The 21,250-nt window shown below is 40.9% G+C and overlaps 1 protein-coding gene across 8 annotated transcripts in view; it reads right to left on the bottom strand.

Annotated features, from left to right (window-relative positions):
• The window catches only part of fbrsl1 (fibrosin-like 1), a 360,629-nt gene extending 341,285 nt beyond the window's left edge, over window positions 1-19,344 (bottom strand). For 7 of the 8 annotated variants that reach the window (XM_032577744.1, XM_032577749.1, XM_032577745.1 and 4 more), the window contains exon 1: window positions 17,893-19,344. In XM_032577744.1, coding sequence (XP_032433635.1) covers window positions 17,893-18,216 — 324 coding nt within the window. In that variant the 5' untranslated portion in view covers window positions 18,217-19,344. The remainder of the gene's footprint in view (window positions 1-17,892) is intronic. The other variant, XM_032577750.1, reaches the window with a different exon arrangement.
• Window positions 19,345-21,250: the final 1,906 nt, after the last annotated feature.

Raw genomic sequence — 21,250 nt, 5'->3', positions numbered from 1 at the left:
TCATGTAAATAATTCATACAGTAGGAAGGCTAGAAATCAATTTTGGAAAGCTGTTTGCATTAGTTTTCTTTTTTTTTTTTACAATTTTCTTCACAAAGCAAAGTGAGAATCAGCAAAAAATTGGTATCGGCAGAAGATATGACGATATTTCTGTCTCAATTCCCTCCTCTTGAACAAGACATCAAAGCTAGATTTGCAGTTTTCATGTTTTCAATATTTCACTAAAGGTTGTTTTCCACTGATGCCTGAAGCAGGATTGCCTTGTCAAAGAGCATCGCTAGTTTCCTTTTACAACTCAGCTCACTGACTACAGCTCTTCATCAACTGTACAAAATGTATTATTGATGCACAGTTGCTTTCAGAACCAAATCAGCCATCCCAATCTCTGCACATATCTCCGGCATGCAAACTGCCCAGAATAACACCGAGGGGTTAGTCAGTGAAATATCGGTTTTAATAATATGATACATCATGTTTGCAGTATCAACCGATGCTGCTGAGTCATTGCCGAGCAACGTTGACAACATGAGTCACTCCCCACACATGAGCTGATTTCACCCGTGCAACAAGCTGCTCTCGCCAAAGGGAAGTAGCTGCGATAAGGCCACTTAATTTGTTGCTAAGTGCCTTTTTGAACAAATTCCAGACACCAAGTTGTTGTGAAGGAGTCTGCGGCTCCCTCTTTTTCTCACAGACCGAATGAAGGAGTGGAGGGGCAAGGCTGAAAGAAGAGAAACGCAAACAAACCAGATGGGAGAAGCAGATCTCCATTCTTCCTGAGGCCAATTCTGCTAGGCGGTGCTTTTCTTCTAATGACGGGAAGGTTTTTATCTCTACTGTCACCGTGTGCTTGCTCAGGGTCTGGGACTATATAATCTACGTCATATGAAAACAACGTAGATTTATTTTCTATTCCTTACTACATAAGATCGCTGCAAAATTAGATTTTCAATGTCCTGGTCCATTTTTAATTGATTTTAGCATTTCTTTAAGAAGCACAAGAAATTAGACCAGCATTCAAGATTGGTTCTTTCTAACTTTTCTGCTTCAAGAAGTCAATTATTTCTAAGTGTTGGGGATAAGCAGGTGTAAAACTTCATGATTATTTTAAAGCAAATAATCTAATATAGATTTAAGTATCCTAATTTGATGGCTATCAAGGCTACAGTTGACTAAAACAGCAGTTAGATCCTCACATCAACTAATGTGTCCATTAGAGTTGACTCTGTTACGTGACTCCGTTCAGCACTCGTGTCCTGCTCTCTCTCTCGCTTTCTCACAGCCTGAACGAACCACGGACATTTCTAAATATTTAGCAGAAAATACAGTTTCAGTTTGGTATATTTTAGCACTCCTTTTATCTTCATTTTTAACATCTTCATGATTCTAAATACAGTATCTCTAAGTTTGAGTCTTCTTCACTCTTTAGCAGCATCCACACCAAAGGGCGTTTCTTATCAGCGTGAAATCTTTGTCTTAGGTACTTTGTGTTCACTGATTTGAAAGAAAAACATTTTTTCAGTTTCTGTCAGGCAAGATGACAGTCACAGCCGACCTGGTTGGAAATCTGCTGATTCCAATTTTTTGTGATGCTGTATCTTGACCCAACTAAAACGATTTTCTGTTATGCTATGTAACTCCAATTAAGCCTTTCAACTGATCAAAACACAGATACCCACAGATTTCAAAAAGTAACCAGCCTGTTACTAAGATGCAAAGGGTTCTTAAAAAGATACCTGCAATAAATAGTTTCCTCGTGCGTAATGTTTCTTGTTTTATAGAACATTTTACTGGAAACTTTATGTTTTAATTCATGTCTCTTTCTTGTATTTGTTTTCTTGAGATCTTAATTGTTCAGAAAGAAAGAAAGTTCTGCAATTCAACAACCTGCTGCGGCTCATTGTAGGTCAGCTGGCTGAACAGGAGATCTGGTTACTTCATGTATTTATACAACAATACAGTTAAACAAATTCCTTGCAACCAGCTAAGCATATACATTTCAGTTGGTGCTAAAACACAAAACACACTGTGATTGTAATGTTTCTTAAAAATACCTCATTTATCACATATCAAAAGCTAGAGCCGGTAAACGGGCCACAGCTTTCCTCTGAAATGTTCCGATTTACAGACGAACGTCCTCTGAAAAGAATCCATCAGTCAAAACTACCCAGAATCAAAGAACTGCATCACTTCCGACTTATCGCAAGTAGACACCGCTGACCATCAAAATCAGGAAAACCTCCCACACAGTGACAAACACGCAGTCCCTTCGCTTCCTGCATGTCAGCAAATGACAAACTCCTCCTCAAACGCTCCACCTGCAAAGCACGGATTCAGACAGCGCGCTTCATTCTGACAGGAAAACCTGAGCATGGCAGCTCAGCCTGGAGTCGTCAGGCAAAGCTCACGCAGACGCTGAATGGAACAGAAGTGGCAGTGGGGGAAAACAGAGGAATTCCACGTTGCATAAGCAGTCCCTTATCTAAGCTCTATTATCTTGGCCACGGCTTGTTGCAGAGCTGCCAAAGCCTTCATACAAACCACCGAAGCAACAATCCTTATTTGGCTTCGCTAGCCACACACACAATTACCATACCGACAAACAATGAGCTGTAATAAATAGCATCCTAGCATTTCTCTGTGTAACATTTCAGACAGGATGCTGAGCAACTGTTGTCACCATATAAAGACTATTCCCCTCTGAGCTGGTATTGATAGCGAGTGTTGGTAGCAGAGGCACATGTCGACAACTGTTACCGCTAATTACTTTCACACCAAGAGCGATCTATTAAGAAAACACGCAGAAAGACTCTGTGCAATGTCACGACTGTGTGAGTCATGCCTTTGATGAAAGATAAAAACAAAAAACAACAAAACGGCCCTCTCTCACACAACACCAAATGGACCACATGGACCGGAGGATGGTTTTGCAAACTCCATTCTGTTTCGGATTAGATGAGAGCCCTACCACAGTAACCATGTTGCAGAATCGTTCATGGACCTGAAAAACCCTCATTTAAACTGGAGACTTGTAGGAAAATAAAAGTTACTCTCTTATCTTTGTTGTAGAGTGTAGTGGGTTTGTCAGTTCTGAATGCTGTTTCCCAAAATCCAGTAGATTTATAGTCTTATTTTCAAGTAAAAAAAAAAAAGAGGTTATAGTTACTTGTGTGTTTAGTGTTTGACAGCAGACAGGTTAAGCCACTTTCTGACATGCCGTTATACATTAGCTGAACCCACTGGGATCATGCTTGAATTTCCCACTGGGGCTTTTACCTAGCATTTTACCACTCTAGTTAGAGTGAGTTGGAATTAGTAATACACAGTAGGGGTGCACAGACTGCAGTTTTCTATCCGCTCACCGACATTTAAAAAGCCTGACCTGCTGATTTCAATTTTGTCCGATACTGATTGATTTTATTTTTTCCTGAAAGTTGCTAACTACAACAGCAAAGTCGCTAATTTGTAAAAAGTGGGACGACTATGAACTGCAAATGTGCAGACCTGGCAATGGCTGATTTTCAGACCTTTGCGGAGGTATATAAGATTGGTGGGTAAGCTCGGCTTCACATCTAAGTATCCAAAAATTTAAAAAATCAAATCTTTCTGTCAGACAGTTTATAAATACACCCTTTATACACAACACACAATTCACTTTAAGGCAAAATAAACCTGAAAGGCTACATTCACATGACAGGGTGCGTGTTGTGAACAGTATTAACGTGAGCTGCAGTGTTAATTCTTTCTAAAACAGCATATTAAACAGCTGATTTGTTCAGGACATGTTCAAATAAGTAAGGTCTAACCAAGGACTGGGTTTGCAAATTAGCCTGTGGCCAGAAAACCTTCATACATAACAATAACTGCTTGTTTTTATCATGTGACATTGCTTACTGTGCAGTCCTTAATGAAATAAACTAGAATTGAGTAAAGAAACAAACATATTTTGAAACACAAACACAAACTACCAATACACGCCTCAAAGTACTGCAATATAATTGGCTAATGAGAACATACGTGACGCCAGAAAAGCTTAATAAGTACAATGGTGCCATCCCAGACCTGTGTATTAGATGTGGAGAAGAGAAGGGAACATTCTTCCACTGTATCTGGAAATGCAAGAAAGTTATACAATTCTGGAGGGAGATTAAACAAGCGCTAGAGACTGTACTAGTTCTTGACCCCAAATTGTTCATTCTAGGTTTATATTCCGACAGACATCATATGTCCAGAAAGATTATTACTGCCATGGATTTATGTTTACTACTTGCAAAAAGAGCCACAGCGCTCTCTTGGAAGAGTACCAGTAAACCAAAATTCATTAACTGGATTAATGAAATATCCACAACCTTACCAATGGAAAAGATTACTTCCACTATAAAAGGGAAACTATTGCTATTTCAAAATATTTGGGGCCCTTTTATGGAATATATAGAAAGCATGGATATGAAGGGTGTCGGGGGTGAGTTATAGTAGCGGTTGGTCCCCTGCAGTGTCCTAAAATAATCTTCTTTTTTTGTATACTTCACTACTTTACTTTGAATTATACATTCGAGTTTGTATTTTCTGAACCATGTACAATACTAAAATAATTTGGGCTACTTCCTGGAAAATAGAGAAACCATTATTGTTGTAATTGTTGTTTCTTTTCAGGGAGGGTTGGGGTTGAGGGTATTGTTTTTCTTTTCTCATATATTCTGTATGAATATGGTGCTGCTCTAAAATATCCCATAACAACCTGGCATGCAAGAAAAGACAATTTGAATGTTGGACAATAATTTAGCTACCCTGGACTTCTCCTTTGATGTGAAAGCACACTTATGTCATGTATATTATTGGAAACATTGTTGAAAAATCAATAAAGATAATGTTGAAAAAAAAACATATTTTCTTATGTCAATAGGCTGTTAAACCTATGCAGCAGTAACTTTAGTAGCACAACCCTTATTCTTCAGCTATTTCCAACTAAATAGTATAAGTTTGATTTTAGCTGCTTAGAAAAAAGTTCAGTTTTTTTTCTTTCCCATTTTCCTTTTTTTTAAAAAGTATTTTCCTTGGTTTGCAGGAGAGCTGTACTGAAATCGCTAATAAAAAACTTCTCCCTATGCGCACACAACTTGGCGAGCGAGACCAGTCAACGGCGCTTTGTGCTGAATGAGTCTCTCAGGCAGGGAAAAAAAAAAAAGACCTGCACTCGCACGCAAACAAAAATGTTGAAAAGAGACTCAAGTGATGTGAAGGCCAAGGCGAGCCGGGCTTTCAGAGCTCTCGCTTTTCTCTCCGTCAGCGAAGGACACGGCTGAAAAGGAAAACAGCCATTACTTAATGAGCCACTTAAAGGCTGCCCTCTCTATTTAGTTTTCATTATTTTCATGGTAAACCCTCCACTCGTTGGCTGCTCCGCGGACAAGCGCTGAATTAAATAACAACTAAAAATCACACGTGTGGAAAATACCTCCGCCGAGTGACAAATATGATTACCGCCGTTTCATTTTCAACTCATTTTCTTCTCCAAACTCTTGTTAACTCTTGTTAACTCTCGTTAACACCGTTTATTAACGTGAGGGGAATCAGCGAGGCGAGGAACTGGAAAGGGCTGGTCGAAAGGTGAAAAACTGGAGGGGGGATACAAATCAGCCGCAGATAATTACGGAAGAGGGGTGGAGGGGGGGAACCATCTGACAGCACCGTCCTTAATCTATCGCAGACTCAGAGACAACATCTTAATCACGGCGTAATAACATCCTGTCATTCACCGCAATACAAACACACAGGCAGGAAGATGGAAGATGACACAGAACGACTGGCAGGAAATGGATAGATATAGATGTATATGTATAATGCCTAAAACAAGCTTTGTGTGTGCCACTTAATGTGTGTCAGATGCATTGTCAAGGCTCAGTGTCTCCGCTACTCCTTTTAAGTGTCTGTAAATAAAGAGAGCTCTCTTTTGGAGTATTATGCTTTCAAAGAGCTGCAGCTCAAACTGTAAAGCGATACTTCAAAATCTGGCAGTACAAGAGGAGTGTCTCAGCAAAGGAAAAGCTGTCAGGATTTCAAGCTCTTTTTTTTCAGCCTTACAAAAATGAAGAACCCCAATTACATCCAATGAATTTAAATAACTAAATCATTTTTATTTATCTTTTTTTTTCTCTATGACTTTTAAGTACGTGTTTGATTTGGCACACTAACAGTGTGCTTAGAAAGTCCCATCTTGGCTCATTGGGGAAACCAAAGTAGCACAAAATGTGTGTTTGCTCAAACTTAAACAAGTGTGTCATGTTTTAGCACATTTTGTGACCACTATTAAGAAAAAAAAACTTGCTGTGTGCAGCAGTTTCCCTGTTTGCTGTATTTATTGCCATTATATAGGTGAATTTTCTAACCTGGGTGTTCTGTAAACATATTAATACCACCACTATTATGTTTTGTGACATTCCATTCTAAAAGTTTAGTCTATTTCCTTTAGATTTATAGGACCAACAACATATAGGCTCTGAAATTAGAGAAAAATCATTTATGGCTTATTAAAGTGTCTTACCAATAAAATCCTGAGATGTGCAGCCTCTCAGGAGGCTGTAAGGTAAAGTCTCCGTTACTTTGGTGGTTCTAACAACAAAAACAAGTGGAAAATCTGCCTCACAAAATGTTCTGATAAAAAAAAAGTAAAGGTGTGTAATTGAATCTTTTTGTAACTACAAATGCTCTGGATGAGCTGCAGTGATCAGTGGCTCAGGTTGGAGAATTCATGGCAAGAAGGCAGCCATTTTTGAAAGAAAAGCTGCAATGAAATGGTTTAAGTCAAAGCATACGTATTAGTACGGCCCAGTCAAAGTCCAGACCTGAATCCATTTGAGAATCTGAGACAAGATTTTAAAATTCTATCTCTCAGATGTGCAAAACTGGAAAATACAAACGTCAAAACACTGCACCAAATTGTTGATATAATCGTTGAATGCCACACTTTTCAGATTTTTTTTTTTTTTTTATTCACCAGGAGCTCTGAAAGCAATGCACCGTTTTCCTGCTGTTACACAATTATTCACTACATTCTGTTGGTTTGTCACTTAAACTCCTAACAGTATTCACTGAAACCTGTGGTCACAACAAGACAAGATGTGAATGCGCTTAAGGGGTATAAATAATATTTCAAAGCAGTGCTACGTGTCAGAGGTGAAGTTTATACATGTGCTCCAAAATAATTTGGAGTGAGCCAAAAAGTTCTCAAATGATTTTTTTATTACTACTATTTTCACTTTCATCATTTCTGGCTGAGATGAATTTTGACCTTTTAATCAGCTTTTTTTTAAAAAGGAAAAAAAGACTGTTCCCAGAAAGAAAAAAAAACATGTTTGAAATATGGCAAATAAAAAGTAAACCCAGACAAGACAAAAAAAAAAGAAACATGGCCGCAGTTTGTTTTCTTTCGCTTTTCAGCCTGTGCTTCTGAGCCAGACTGAGCTTCCCATATCTTCACAGCGAGGTTTAGCTGTAAGTGATAGTCGTGCTTCCATATCCACATCCTCACACTTCCACAAACACACTAGACCCTTTCTTGAGTGGATATATTTAGGTCACTGGTCGATGGCTTGAACAGAAGCACGGAGGAAGTCCAATGTTGACTGTATGTTTGAGAGAGAGAGAGAGAAGGAAGGCCTGTGAATGTGACGGTGCATTTATCAACCGTGCTGTTGCCTACAGCGTGTGACAGTTAGAGAGAGAGCTGGGGCCCGGGGACGTCCCACTAACATTAAGAAAGCTCTCTCTGTGGGATGTGTCAGCCAATGAGCAGCCCCAGCCTCAGGGGGGGGCTGCCTTGTTAATTAAAGCCGGAGTTGTTTGTCAGCGCCGGCATATGATGCACAGCGCTATCACTGTCGGGGGGGAAAGAGTGAGAACGCGAAGCAAGATTGCTGCAACCCCTGCAACAAATCTGCTGCCTCACCATGAAAGGCAAGACATCTCAGTACAGCGAGGCGGGCAGCAGAGGATTAGAGTGGCTGTGACCAGTTTGTCCTCAAGTGGCAATCAGCGGAGAAACGCTATACAGACTGTGGGGACGAGGGGGGAAAAAAGGTGTGAAATTATTGGATTTTTCAGGCTGTTTTAAGGCGTCTGCAACCCAAACATCTTGAAACGGCGCCACTGTTAGCTTGAGCGCAGGTACGGCCGACATGACGTGTAATGTGCCAGCCTCGTTTATCGGAACCGGCGGTAATGATTTGCGGAACACCCCGGACTGAATTGATTTTTTTTACTGCAGCAGGACACCGACGTTCAGTCCCAATTTGTTTTGTTTTTTATTGTTTGCTTGTTTGTTTGGTTTTTTTTTTTTTTAAACTGTAGTTATGTGAAGCGGTGCACTCCATCTAGGCTTCCAGTGCATTTGGAAAAGGAACATTACACATCATCCACCATGCTTAGCAGGCTTTATGTGTTTTTCCACATCGTCGTCAGTTTTCCACACCATGAGCCAAGTGACCAGAACAACTAACATCTTACCCTTGCTAGGTAGCAAATCATGAGTGACACAAAGTAGGATGCAGATTTGGGTCAGTGACTCGTGACCATAACAGTCCTATTAGTGACTTTAATTATTGTAGTAGTTTCAGCTTTTGGACTACGATTTATGAGCCTGAAAGTCGAAAACTATGTTCAGAACCGAAGAAACAGTTTGGATGAAAGATGTTTTCTGTTTAACAATTTAGGATGACTAAGAGTCTAATTCAACGTCTGCCTTTTGTTCCAATGGCGTAAGACGATGTATTACGGTAATAAAATAATGCTTATTATGCATTTGATGCTAGGTATGAGTATTTATATTGCTTATTTGTGGAGTGAACAATTCCTTTCCATGACAAGTATTTTGATTCTAACAACTTTGAGTGCTGTCTTTTTTAAAGAAAAAAAAAGCTAAGATTAGCTGTACTGTCAAGATTATTTTTAATATTTTCTCTACTGCTGGTTCCATATGACCATATTTAATATCAATAAATTCAAAGGTATGATACATGCTGTTATTTATGCATTTTAGTCATAATAATAGCTATTTTTAAGTTATTGGTGACCTTGAGAAGCCAATTTTGAAATAGGTATGTTCTTTAAGAACAGTGTTTGTAGATTTTGACAGCAGAGACATGCAGTTACCTAAAAATAAAAACTACTGTATTTTCCACACTATAAGGCGCACCGCATCATAAGGCGCACCTTCAATGAATGGCCTATTTTAAAACTTTTTTCATATATAAGGCGCACTGCATTATAAGGCGCATAGAATAGACGCTACAGTAGAGGCTGGGGTTACGTTATGCATCCATTAGATGGAGCTGCGCTAAAGGGAATGTCAACAAAATAGTCAGATAGGTCAGTCAAACTTTATTAATAGATTAAAAACCAGCGTTCTGAAAACTCCGTTCATTCCCAAAATGAATAAACATCTGTTTTATTATTTTCCCCGAGGTAAAGTCAGTGACGTGGTATTTTCGTGACACAGTTTATCTTTTAACAACAGCAAGGTATAACATATAGTGGAGGGGAACTTTTCCTCGATTCAATAAACACGTAAAAAACAGTCTGATACTGTTACGGTAAATCAAACGTTAGTGCAATCACAATATATATTCACTTTCGCACCATTGATTCGTTCATGTTAAATTCTCTTGCTGCTGCTCTATTCCCGTGTTCTACTGCGTGACTGATCGCCTTGAGCTTAAACTCTGCGTCGTTAGCGTGTCTCTTAATAGGAGCCATTTTGGGGTTTTTACACAAAACCCAGCGCGCACCGCGAGCTTCTTCTTCTACGGGGGAAAATGAAGTCGGCGGCTGCTTACCGTAGTTGCGAGACCTGTTGTGGCTCAATATTGGTCCATATATAAGGCGCACCAGATTATAAGGCGCACTCTCGGCTTTTGAGAAAATTGAAGGTTTTTAGGTGCACCTTATAGTGCGGAAAATACGGTACAAATAATAAGAAAAATAATATTCTACTGTCACTTTTACTATCAAAATAAGTACCCAAAAATATAATTGCATAATTTTAAGGTTGCATCACATTTTATGGTCATGTCACATTGTGAACATATCACCAAATAAGCACCACAACTTTCACAATCCATCTATGCCTCACTGCTAACCCCAGCACTACAATCATGTGAAGTTATGTCGTGGCATCCCTCACATCAGCATGATGGATGCTTGAAACTGGAAGGGAAAATGACAGTAATACTTCCTTTCTGATTCATTACAGTAATAAATATTGGGGACCATAGGAGTCCTTACATTTCCTTCCCAAAATGTTCAGTTAATTTGGTTGAAAAACCAACAAAATGGTGATACAAAGAATCAGCGGAAAAATGTGAAATCCACTCCCTTGATCTTACTACACATGGACTCTTCAGATTAGGAAAGCATCAAAAGTGCAACAAATACTTCTAAGACATAACAGGACTTGATCTTCCACATTCCTCATTTTCTCTCATTTACATTTGCGCAAGTTGTTTTCTTAATATAGCACATTTAAATGCTACATAAATAAATCTTGGCCCAACTGCCGCTGGCCAAAGTGTTGCATTCCAAAAACACCAAATACTAAGTCAAACATAAAAAACAAATTGCAAGCAGAATAAGAGAAATAGAAGCCTAAAGAAAAAAAAATGACTAATGGTTATTGACCAAATATCCAATTCTAATTGTTATAAAAATATCAATAACTGCAGTTGCCTAAGTTAGATTTTTTTCTCTCTCCACTGAATAAAAAAAAAACTGTGAGATTACGCCACTGCAATGAAAGCTGTATTTTGACACTTTTTACACACCATCACCCGGGGCGTCAATAAACGTTTCCCCCCACTATGTCTTTCATCTAAAAAGGTGATGTTCTTACTTGAACTGTCATCTGCTGAGTGCAAGCTGAACTGTGATGATAGATAATAGCCAACAAGTGGTGTTATCTGCGTGCTAACAACAGTGTCAGTATTTCAGGTGGAAATCTGCTCCCTGGAGGACTTCAAAGCACCTAATTAAATCTGAGAAAACACACCCGTAAGGAGGTTCGCTGCCGCCGCGGATTCATACGGTAACATATGGACTGAAGACAATAGAACAGAAACTCCCAGCTTCTCAAACAGCTACTTCCAAGCTCCCCCTCGGGCAAAGGACTTAATTTGTCCATTGTGCACAGAAGAGCTGCCAAGAGCAGATGACGATTAGTGTGCAAAACTTTAGGCAAACACAGACGTGAGGTAGAAAAGTCTTTATCTACAGATCCTAAATGCAGTCATGACCTACGATCTTGTTTACTGCAAGAACACCTCGCCCTCTCCCTAATGTCGCCACAGTGTCCGACTTAAATCCCCATTTAAGTGATTTTGTAAAATCACCCTTTGGAATAACAATAACAATAATAATAATAATTATAATAAAAAAGGACCCCAAACAAATCTGCAAATTCACGTTGAAGCAGATGAACAGAAGGATTGTAGGATTAGAGAGGGAGGGGAGATTTACAACTTCAGAGTCACACACGCACCAAATGGAGCAAATAAAACATCTTATTAATACTGTGACAGATGGATAATTGTGTCATTTCCATTATCCGCTCACTTGTTTGATACCCACTGGGAGGCTTTAAGCTGCAGCTGGTAATTATTTTACAGCACTGCTGTAAGGTGACAAACTATCCAGGAAGTGTCCAGGAAATTGCACTTCCAGAAACTGGAATAACTCCCAAATGTGGATCATTCTAATTTATGGTCCAAATTGTTCCCTTTAGGCTATTTTGCAGTGGGCTGCGGGGGAGAAAGAGGTTGTTCACTGAGCAATTTCAGTGCACAGATAGTAAAATATTCCCTCATCTCAATTTTTTTTTAAAGGAAGCACATAAACCTTGCAGAGGATCAGTAGCTGTACATTTCTGTCCTCCAGAAACCAACAGAAGCAGAATACCTCCAAGTGAACCATCGCTAACAATTTTTTTTTTCTTTTCTGAACGGTGTAGGAAAGTGTGACAAACTACCGCGGCTGTGCATGTACAGTCGATTTGCACAGGTAAGTAAGCGGCTTTCCTATGTGAAGCCGGGGAATTCAAAGCAAATAAACACGACGTAATCAAATGCAGCTGTGGCTATAAATTGCTCCGGGCTGCAATGAAATGGGTTATGGGGGAGCAGGCGAGACCACCGTACTGCCTGAGTCCCATCAGCGCAGAGATGAAATACCAACAACAAGGAGGAACAGAGGATTTTTAGAGCCAAAATGCTTTAGAGAAAAACCTATAATCTGCAGATAAACACACATAGTTGAGAAAAGGTTACTCTGAAAACTTGCACAGACTTTAAAGATACACAGACACTGAGAGATTTGTTTTACTCTAAGGAAAGATGTAAAGTCCAACTTTAAATTTCAATATAATTAAGAGGATGAATGTGGAAAAGCTTATCAAGTCCAAGACCTCTTCAGTAGTCCCATGAGTCCCATGAGGTTGAGTGTGTGTGGAGGGTGTGTCACGGTGTGGGCCTGTTTCTCTTCCAAATGCCCTGGAAACCTTCTTGGACTCTATAGGTGGTAAACTCTTAAGTAGTCCCTTAAGGTGACTTGGAGAAAAGACTATATTCACACAGCAGGCAGATGCAATCCAAATTGGACTTTTTTTTCCTATGTGCAACCTATATCCGACTTTTCCATGGCAGTTTGAACGGCACAATTACGATCTTTTCATCCCTCCTCCCCAAAAAGAAAACAGATTTGAACCACTTCCAGATGTGTATCTCATAGTTTTCAAAGCGCCTGCGGTCTGAACTGTCATGTCGCATTTAATCCGACATTTACACCATTGACATGAGACGTGTCAAAGAAGCCAGACCAGATGTAAACAAGTGCTGAAAATCATAATTATAAAATTATGAAGGAAGTCTACGCCACTGACGCACATCACAACATAATCCCGCCACTCTCAGCTCTGACTTCAAATCCAGACAGACTTCTCTACAGAAGTTGCAGTCAATGTCCCACAAAAGACCATCACTATTAGTTGTTCTTTTCTGTTAGCTTCCATCGTCTTGTTATGATCTTGTGGCAATCTTGTCGGCTCCCATTGCTGAATAAACAATGGGATCCACGGTCGGCGGCATCCATTGTTATTTCCGTAAACATATTCCATATTAATTAGAAGTTTGAACCGCACAAAAAAAAAAGAAAGAAAGAAATGGATACATAAAGAAATATGTGTACATAAAGAAGAAACATGCACAGGGCATCAAGGTCCGCCTTCTTCTTACTCTTCTTCTGCTGTTCGTACATGTTGTGTAACACACACAGCTGGTCACACATGCTTGGTTCCCAAAACAGAAGGAAACCAGTATCGGTTCTCAACAAAATGCCGATTTTCGGCACGTGAACCGAACCGGTACTGGACCATGTGTTCTGTAGAATCATGTTGTGAGTGATCTAGAGAGAATGGTCACACCAAAGAAAAATGCTCAAAGATTTCTCTCTCTCTCTGCATGCGCCAAACTTTCAAAAATGCTTAAGAATACTAAACCCTGTCCTTCTGGTGAGAGAGGGTAGTACAAAGACATGAGAGGTGAATGTATTTTTAGGCTCCTGGCACATCTTTGTCCACATACTGTATGAATCATCGTTGGAAAAAAAAAAAAATCAGATAAATACAGAATAGTGAGATTTAGGAATGGGGATTTATGGTACCGATTATCATTATTCGTGATAAAGTTTATCACGAATGTTATGAGAGAACATTTATGTTATGAGAGAAATGTTGATTCTCATTGTCACCATAAATTCAAATTAATGTTTAAAACTCCCCCCACCAAAACTGTCAAGATTGTTGGCTTTACTATTTCCTCCACTGTTTGTCCAATGGTAGTATCGATAAATATCAATAATTGAAAAAAATATGACTGAATGCAATTAGTGTGTGCAGTTTAGTCATGCAAATCCCACTTCTCTGTATGCCTATATTTTTAAAAAGTAGCATTTGTGTTTGTGGAGTATGACTTCTATGCCATACACTTACCTAAATAAAAGTAACACATAGCTCTTATCGTCAATAGTACCACAAAATATCATGATAAAGCTCCAAGTCCACCCGCCCCAATTTCCAGAAAAATTACAAAAGTATTGGTGTATAATTTAAAGATGGAGTTTCCCCGATTTTTACACGTAGATATAAACACACCAGCGCTGGCTATCAGTCACCTCGAAGAGGTTAAGAGCAGCACACAGCAGCTCAACGGTGGCCATGCTGGCTTACTGGAGCGTGATGCAATAGGTCAGAGCTATTCCCTGGCTGCCGTGTCCTCCTCATAATTGATGGGTAATTAGCGCAGGTAGTGTAGGTCATGAGTTGCACTCGAGCATGCAGCGAGCAGGTGAAAGCATGAGTCACGGCCGATGATGTGATGCCTCCAGAGGATGCAGACTTTTTTTTAATTCTTTTTTTTTTTTTAAAGGGGCGTTTTCACTCACGCTACGGCGCAAACAAACGCGGCGTTTGTCGCGTTCGGCAAACGGGAGATGAAAGCTGGCACAAAGTGAACGCGCTCGCTCCGTCTCCCCACACACGCACAAGAATCAAAGGGCGCTAAAAAGCTTATTTTAATTTCACCGGATCCAGCAGCACCCTTTAATAAGCGCACTCCATTTGCATGCAAATCAGACCAATTACCAGCAAGTAGCTGGGATGCAAGTATCATTTCACATAGAGCCATATCATGCCTCATTTGCTTAGCCTTGAAACATAAGCTTCTATGTACAGCAGAGCGCACTGTTACTTTCTGTGTTCACTCAACACTGATTTAGCACTTGACTAAGAAAACTATTATTGCTGGTAAATGTGTAAAACAGAAACTGGATAATTATCTGGCTTCACATCCCCCAGCGCCAGCCAGTATCTCCTTTCATTTGAAGATAAAGCCCTCAGAAGAAACCCAATCTCTGCTGCAGCGAGGTACCCGGCTGGCGTGAAACTCGGGGAAACTAAAATGACAACTGCACGAGAGCCGACGTAAAAAGATTACCAACAGAGCATGAATTTCACCCGCGTCCTTGCAGACAGGGCCAGTCAGAGGCACTTTGCTGCGTCTGACTTTAAAGTCTCACTCTCTCTCTCTCAGCTAGAAGTGGTGTCCATAAAACTCAAAAGGGTAGAAATACTCGACACAACACTGCGTGAAGGCGTTTCTATTGAAACAAAGTTATTTGGGGGGAAAACAAACGCTTTAGTTTGTCTCTTATTGTGGACATCAAACGATGCATCGATGTAAATCATCAAAGAAATCAGGACTTTTTGTCATTTTATAGCGCATACCAACAAAGGCTTTTACTGGCTAATGCCGATTTATACTCTACTTGGAGCTCTGATTTTCTTTAATGGTTATGTGTAAACTTTTTGTTTAAACTCAAATTTAACAAACATGGGCTACAAAAGTTCTTCAGATGCCATTAAAAGGCTAAATGAAATCTGATTTTGTTTTGCCGATCACCAGTCAGAGGTGATCGTAAAGAAGGAACATGCACACTGATTTGTTCAGTGACAAATTGTCCAATTTTAGTCAATGGCCAATCAATTGGTCCACCACTACATATCTTCAACATCCCAACATCAACTTTTTCCGATTACATCTATTTGCATCAGAAACAGGGACACAGTCGCAGTATTGCCATGTGTGTGAGAGTGCAGTCACTGTGGAATATTGTTAATATTACGAAAGTAAGACTGACTGATAACAGAATTCACATTTTAAATGGTTTTTCACATTTTAAATGGTTTTTAGCATTGTATAATGGTTTGTTTTGGTTAGAACTACAAAAACACTACTTTCTGTATATGAATCCTTACTTTAACTTTGAGATTTTCAAAAGGCTACCAATATGTATAAATCAAAAATGTACCATGAAAGACTTTTACTGAAAATTCAATAGGATAAACAGAACAGTGGTGCAGTATTTTTTTTAGCCTTCCTGTTATTTGCTAAAGAGCTGCTCTCTCTCTCTCTGTCTTGCAGCCGAATTAAACCAGAAACATGTCTGATGTGACGGTTTCTTTGTAAAGAGCTTCAAAGACTTCATTTGGCTTCATTTTAATGCTAAAAATATTTGCAATATTTGCGCCAATAGGGCGCTGGGCCTGGCCGCCAAGGTCATTGGCGGCCATTGCCCGCCCACAGTCAGCTGTGCCCCCCCTGGACTGGAAGCCACTTTTATTAACCTTAAAGTGGCCAACTCTCTGTAATTCCTACATCAATTTGATAGAGTAGGGGCTTCCGCACTTCCCACATCTGTTCCTTCTGTCACTTTTTTCAGCACTTAAAAGTGTGTAATCCATTGTTAACACATCGTAACCTGCTCTTCCGAGCCGCCTTTAAACGCAACATTAGCGCTACAACGCGCGCTGGGTTTACACCTGTTCGGCAGGGAAGGCAACCTGCTGCTGCTGTGAAGAGCTGCTCAGGTGTGTGTTAGAATCATGGCAGCAAACCAGCAAAACGCGAAGAACTTTGCATAGTTTTTCCTCCAAGCCAACCGACTGAGTTGAGTAATGCTGTTGGATGCAGGTGTTAGCAAAAAGATGACTAGCTAACACCAACACACCACGTTAAGCTTGTTAACAAGGCTACTGGTGTTGTCTATGTTCAAAAGTGGGTAGTACTTGTTACATTCACTTGAGTAACTTTTTTGTAAAAAAGGTACTTATAAGAGTAGTTTTACTGCACTGTACCCTTTTCTTTTACTTGAGTAATATTGTTATTGCTACGTGGATTCGTTTTTTCCCCCCAAAAATAAACCTGTTAAACTTGTCTGGAGCAGGGGCTGCCTTTGACTCATCTTGACTTAGTACCAACTTCCACATAAATGGTAGCTACAACCTGGTGACATAATCGCTATCTAGAGTGAGTTTCCAACTTGCCAGTCCCCAGCCTGGGGTGTTCAGGTTAAAAAAAAAATTCTTCTCTGGTCACTAGCAGATGGCTTGGTACATTTTGACTCAAAAAGCTATGTAACCACTGCTGACCCATAGCTGCTGAACTTTACAGATGGGAGGTAGGAAACTGATGATGCAGCTACAACTGAGTGAAGCGTGAGCGTGGACAACTGGTTGAGCAAATCTGACTAAGCTGCATGTAGGAAGCAGGAGTGCTTATGACCATCACTCTATGGGATTGCTGTCCTTAAACATGCCAAGAAGCAAAAGAATATGGCAGTATTAAAAATAAAAATAAAAAAATCAAATGAATAAACAGTGAAAGGTGTCAGGAGGAGAAACCTCCTTTTCTGACACCCAGCATGCCAGAGAGTAATGATAGGAACAGACTTATCAGCACATGGTATATCAGGCTATAACAGATGAACCCCGCAGTAGGCAGTTTATCAAAGGGCACAATGTCAAGAGCACACTGATAGCTGGTAGTGAATGAGAATATGAAGCAACACATCAGCCATAGCCAAAAGTGACAGGACAACATGTTTATTTTTTCTTCCCCTCAATAAAACAGATGCTGTCAATAATTAACCGCTCAGACACAAAACTTCTAAGATTCAGTAAACCAGACAGATGTTGTAGCTGCAAAACATTTTTTTTCCCCCCATTTCCTTTTTATGTCAGCACAGACCTGGAAGCCCCCCAAAACAAACAGATATGGACCCACACAGCTGTCAGCAGCCCTGAGGAATCATCATCAAACCAATAGCTGATCCAGCCTATCAGCTGACATGAAGAGTCAAGGTTCTACCTGGCGTCATTTGAAGGAAACTAATGACAAATTAGACCAGACTTCAACCTCAGTGACCCCCTGCACTTTTCGATAAGCATCACTGATGATGAGCAGAAACACACAAACACACACACACGCAAAGGGAACTGATACAGCTCCTCCTTACCTCCAGACGTTCCAGGCTGATGAAGCTGGCAATAGCAAATCCATCAATGATATCCTCCTCCTGCGAGCTGGACTCCCGTCTCTTCCTCCGAGGGGGGCGCGGGGCTCTGGCGGCGGCAGCGGGGTGAGGCGTCTTTTTAGCGGCCGGGGAGGCGGCGTCTCTCCCGGGACTCTGTCCCTCCCTGTCAGAACAGGAGGAGTTGGGCTCGGGGCTGCGGGCGTCTTTGCTCCCCGGCTCCCGCAACCTCCGCACCCTCTCCCGCTTGGCCCGGCATCTCCGACCCTGCTTCAGTTTCCCATCCATGTTATTGGAAAGAGCTTGCATGCAGTGTCAAAATAACACGGGAAAAAAAAGGAAAAAGAAGAAGAAGAAGAAGAGGAGGAGAAAAAAAAAACTCCACAGGACGTGCACGCCCACAGACTCGCGGAACCGTATAATAACAAATAACACACACTGGACTGAGAATTAGAGGCTGCGCTATAACGTGCGGATAGCGCCGCGCGCGCGCGTGTGCAAGTACGCGCGCGCGAGCATGTGCGCGTGCGCTATGGTGTGTATATGGTGTGTGTGTGTGTGTGTTCGCGAAGGCGTCTGTGTGCGCTAGTGTGGATGGGAAGGCAAATAACGCCTGAAAACACTCAGTGACCTTGAGTACAAACCTCCCCGATTTCCACTACGGCGAGGCAAATGTTCAAGTATCCCGCACAGTCGGCGAGGGAGCGGGCGAAGCGGCGCGGATCCGCACGCTTTTTCCGTCACGAATCCGCACGGTGTCGACGCGGCGTCCGTAAAAGCAGGTGCAAAACGGGCAAACTGTGGAAAAATCCGCGCATTACAGCCGCCTCGCAACTTTTGTTGCACGGGAATCATAGCCAGCGATGTTCGAGCCTGACCACGCAGCGTACCGCAGACGGCGTAGAGGAATCATGTCGCTGGCCGTTGTTCTTTTCCACCACCCCAGCCCATGATCCAGGGCTGTCAGACACGGAGAGGGAGCTCGCGGGATACTATCCGTCCGAAACCAACACGTACGAGTGTCGCGAATAATCCCCGCACGCGACGCGTTGAGTTTTTAAGTGATATTCCTCCTCCTCGCTTCAGGGGGTAAAGAATCCCAAGTCTGAGAGAGCTGTACTTCTGCGCAATATTTCCACCAAGGAGGGAGAAAAAAATAAATTAAAAAAAAATTAAAAATGACCCGAGCCGTCCGAATAAACCAACCATCCAGTGTGAAATCAAACTCCACAAGGCGACGAAGCGGTCTCTTCCAGCTCAGATAATGTTGAGTTTCCCCTATAAATCCACTCCAGTCCGTCCCCCTGGCAGCTCAGTTGGCTCACTGGCTCATGGTATTTTCAATTCGCATAATAAGGCTTTGATATGTGTCCTTAAAGCGACAGGAGTGATTAAAATCTCCTCTCCCTCCCTTCTCGTTCCCTTCATCCGAAATTAAGAGACGCACTCGAGCTTCAGAAAACCCACATAACTGACGTATTTCCGCCACCCGTGGCCTACAATTTACCAAAGGAAGGAAGCTCGTTTAAAAAAAAAAGAAAAAGAAAGAAAAAAAAGAAAGGGGGGGAAAATCGTTCTTTGACACGGTTTGGGTGTATTTTGTATGTCTGTGTGCCAAAGCAGATGCTACATCCAGGGGCGCTTCTAGAAATACACAATGGGGTTGTCAGCTGGGGGCTGCTTGGAATCTTGGGGTGGCTCATCAACTTTTACTGGCATAGTTGCAGTATTTGGGGAATGACTGGCAATAAAAACTGACTTTATGTGAAGGACTAAAAAATATGACATGAATACATGAATAAATCCCCCAGCTAAATGTCATTTCCTTTCTTAATTTGTATCAAAAACTAGGGCTGTTGACGTCCGCACGTTAGTCCATGGATGCATGCGGTTAATCTGAAAAGTTTAAAGCATTAATATTACATAATGCAGATTGATTTTAACCCAAACCTTTCTCTCCTTCAGAGGGTTACTAAGTTCACAACAGCGCGGTCTTGTACTGCGGTCATTTGCATTTGCGAAAAGATGAGCGAGCATGGTCAGACTAGTGTGCTCTGCGGCACATTTCACTTTAAAAAACAACATTTGGACATTTGGATAAAATCAATTAGTAGTCTGTAGTTATTGCAATGATGAATTATCCATCCACCGAAGCCTTTATGAAGGCAGTTCATATAGTCAACGTGTCTAAATGACGTTTGAATCAAAGTGATTTCTTTTAAACCGTCCTGAATGTAAAAACCTGGTTTGGTTTGAGAAATGAAAAGACTTTCTTTAACATTCTTGTGACAACAGGCAATTTTTAATTTTTTTTTACATTTACAATTCAAGCTTATAAAGTTAAGCGTGGTGATCAATAGTGATTAATCACAGCGCTATAGTGTGATTAATCTGGTTTAAAAATGTTACTTATCAAAACACGTGCAGATGTAGAGTTTTCTTTTGAGCAGCATCATGCTCTGTGGATGGAGCTCTGAGAGACCCCCAGCCTCTCCTTCCCCATTGGAGACTCAACCAGCTGAGTCATGTGCTTCCTTACGACAGGTTATCACTTGTAGAAAATAGAAGCACACACACACACACACACACGCACACGCCCACACGCCGACGCATCCATCATCAGACTGTGAAAGCTCCGTCTGCTGCTCTGCTAAAGTTACCAACACAAAGTGTGCTCAGCCACATTTTACTGGCCTGTAAAGGTCAACATTTCATGAGCGCGCTGTAACTATTTGAAACATATGGGTTGTCGAGCTTACCCTTGGATTAGGCTTTTTAGATTCATGTGCTTCTGGATCTGCAGCGCGGGAAACTTCCCCAGTGACATCTGGGGAATCCTGTACCGCTGCCAGATTAAGGTACATCCTTTGGATCAGGAGTTAAGGATAACGACGTTATGCAATCACTGCACTGTGTAACCTTAGGTTTCAGTTCTCTGCTGCGTCATGTCTCCACCTACGCTGCCATGAATACTTCTGCAGCACTTTTCATTCACTATATGTGACATAGTCACAGGTCTGAGGTAAACGTTTAGGAATGGCAGCAACAGATTAAAGTTTCTCTGAACCTCCTGTATGGGATTAAAGTGCTAACTCTAATGAATTGGGATTGATTTGCCACATTGTTACAGGATTTATTTATTTTTTTTGTTCTTATATTGAGTGTAGACATCTAATTTTCATTCATAAGTAAGCAAAAATAAATAAATAAATAAATAAATAAAAATCCCGTTTTGCAAATATCTGATTATGATTTGCATGATGCTCTCCTCAGCTGCAAGTCATTCGTAAAACTATGGATCTAAATAAAGCAACTTCACTGATGTGGTTCTTTGCACTGTTTA

This window comes from Xiphophorus hellerii, chromosome 12, assembly GCF_003331165.1.
Source record: "Xiphophorus hellerii strain 12219 chromosome 12, Xiphophorus_hellerii-4.1, whole genome shotgun sequence".
Lineage (NCBI taxonomy): Eukaryota > Metazoa > Chordata > Actinopteri > Cyprinodontiformes > Poeciliidae > Xiphophorus > Xiphophorus hellerii.
This window is presented reverse-complemented; position numbering and strand designations above follow the sequence as displayed.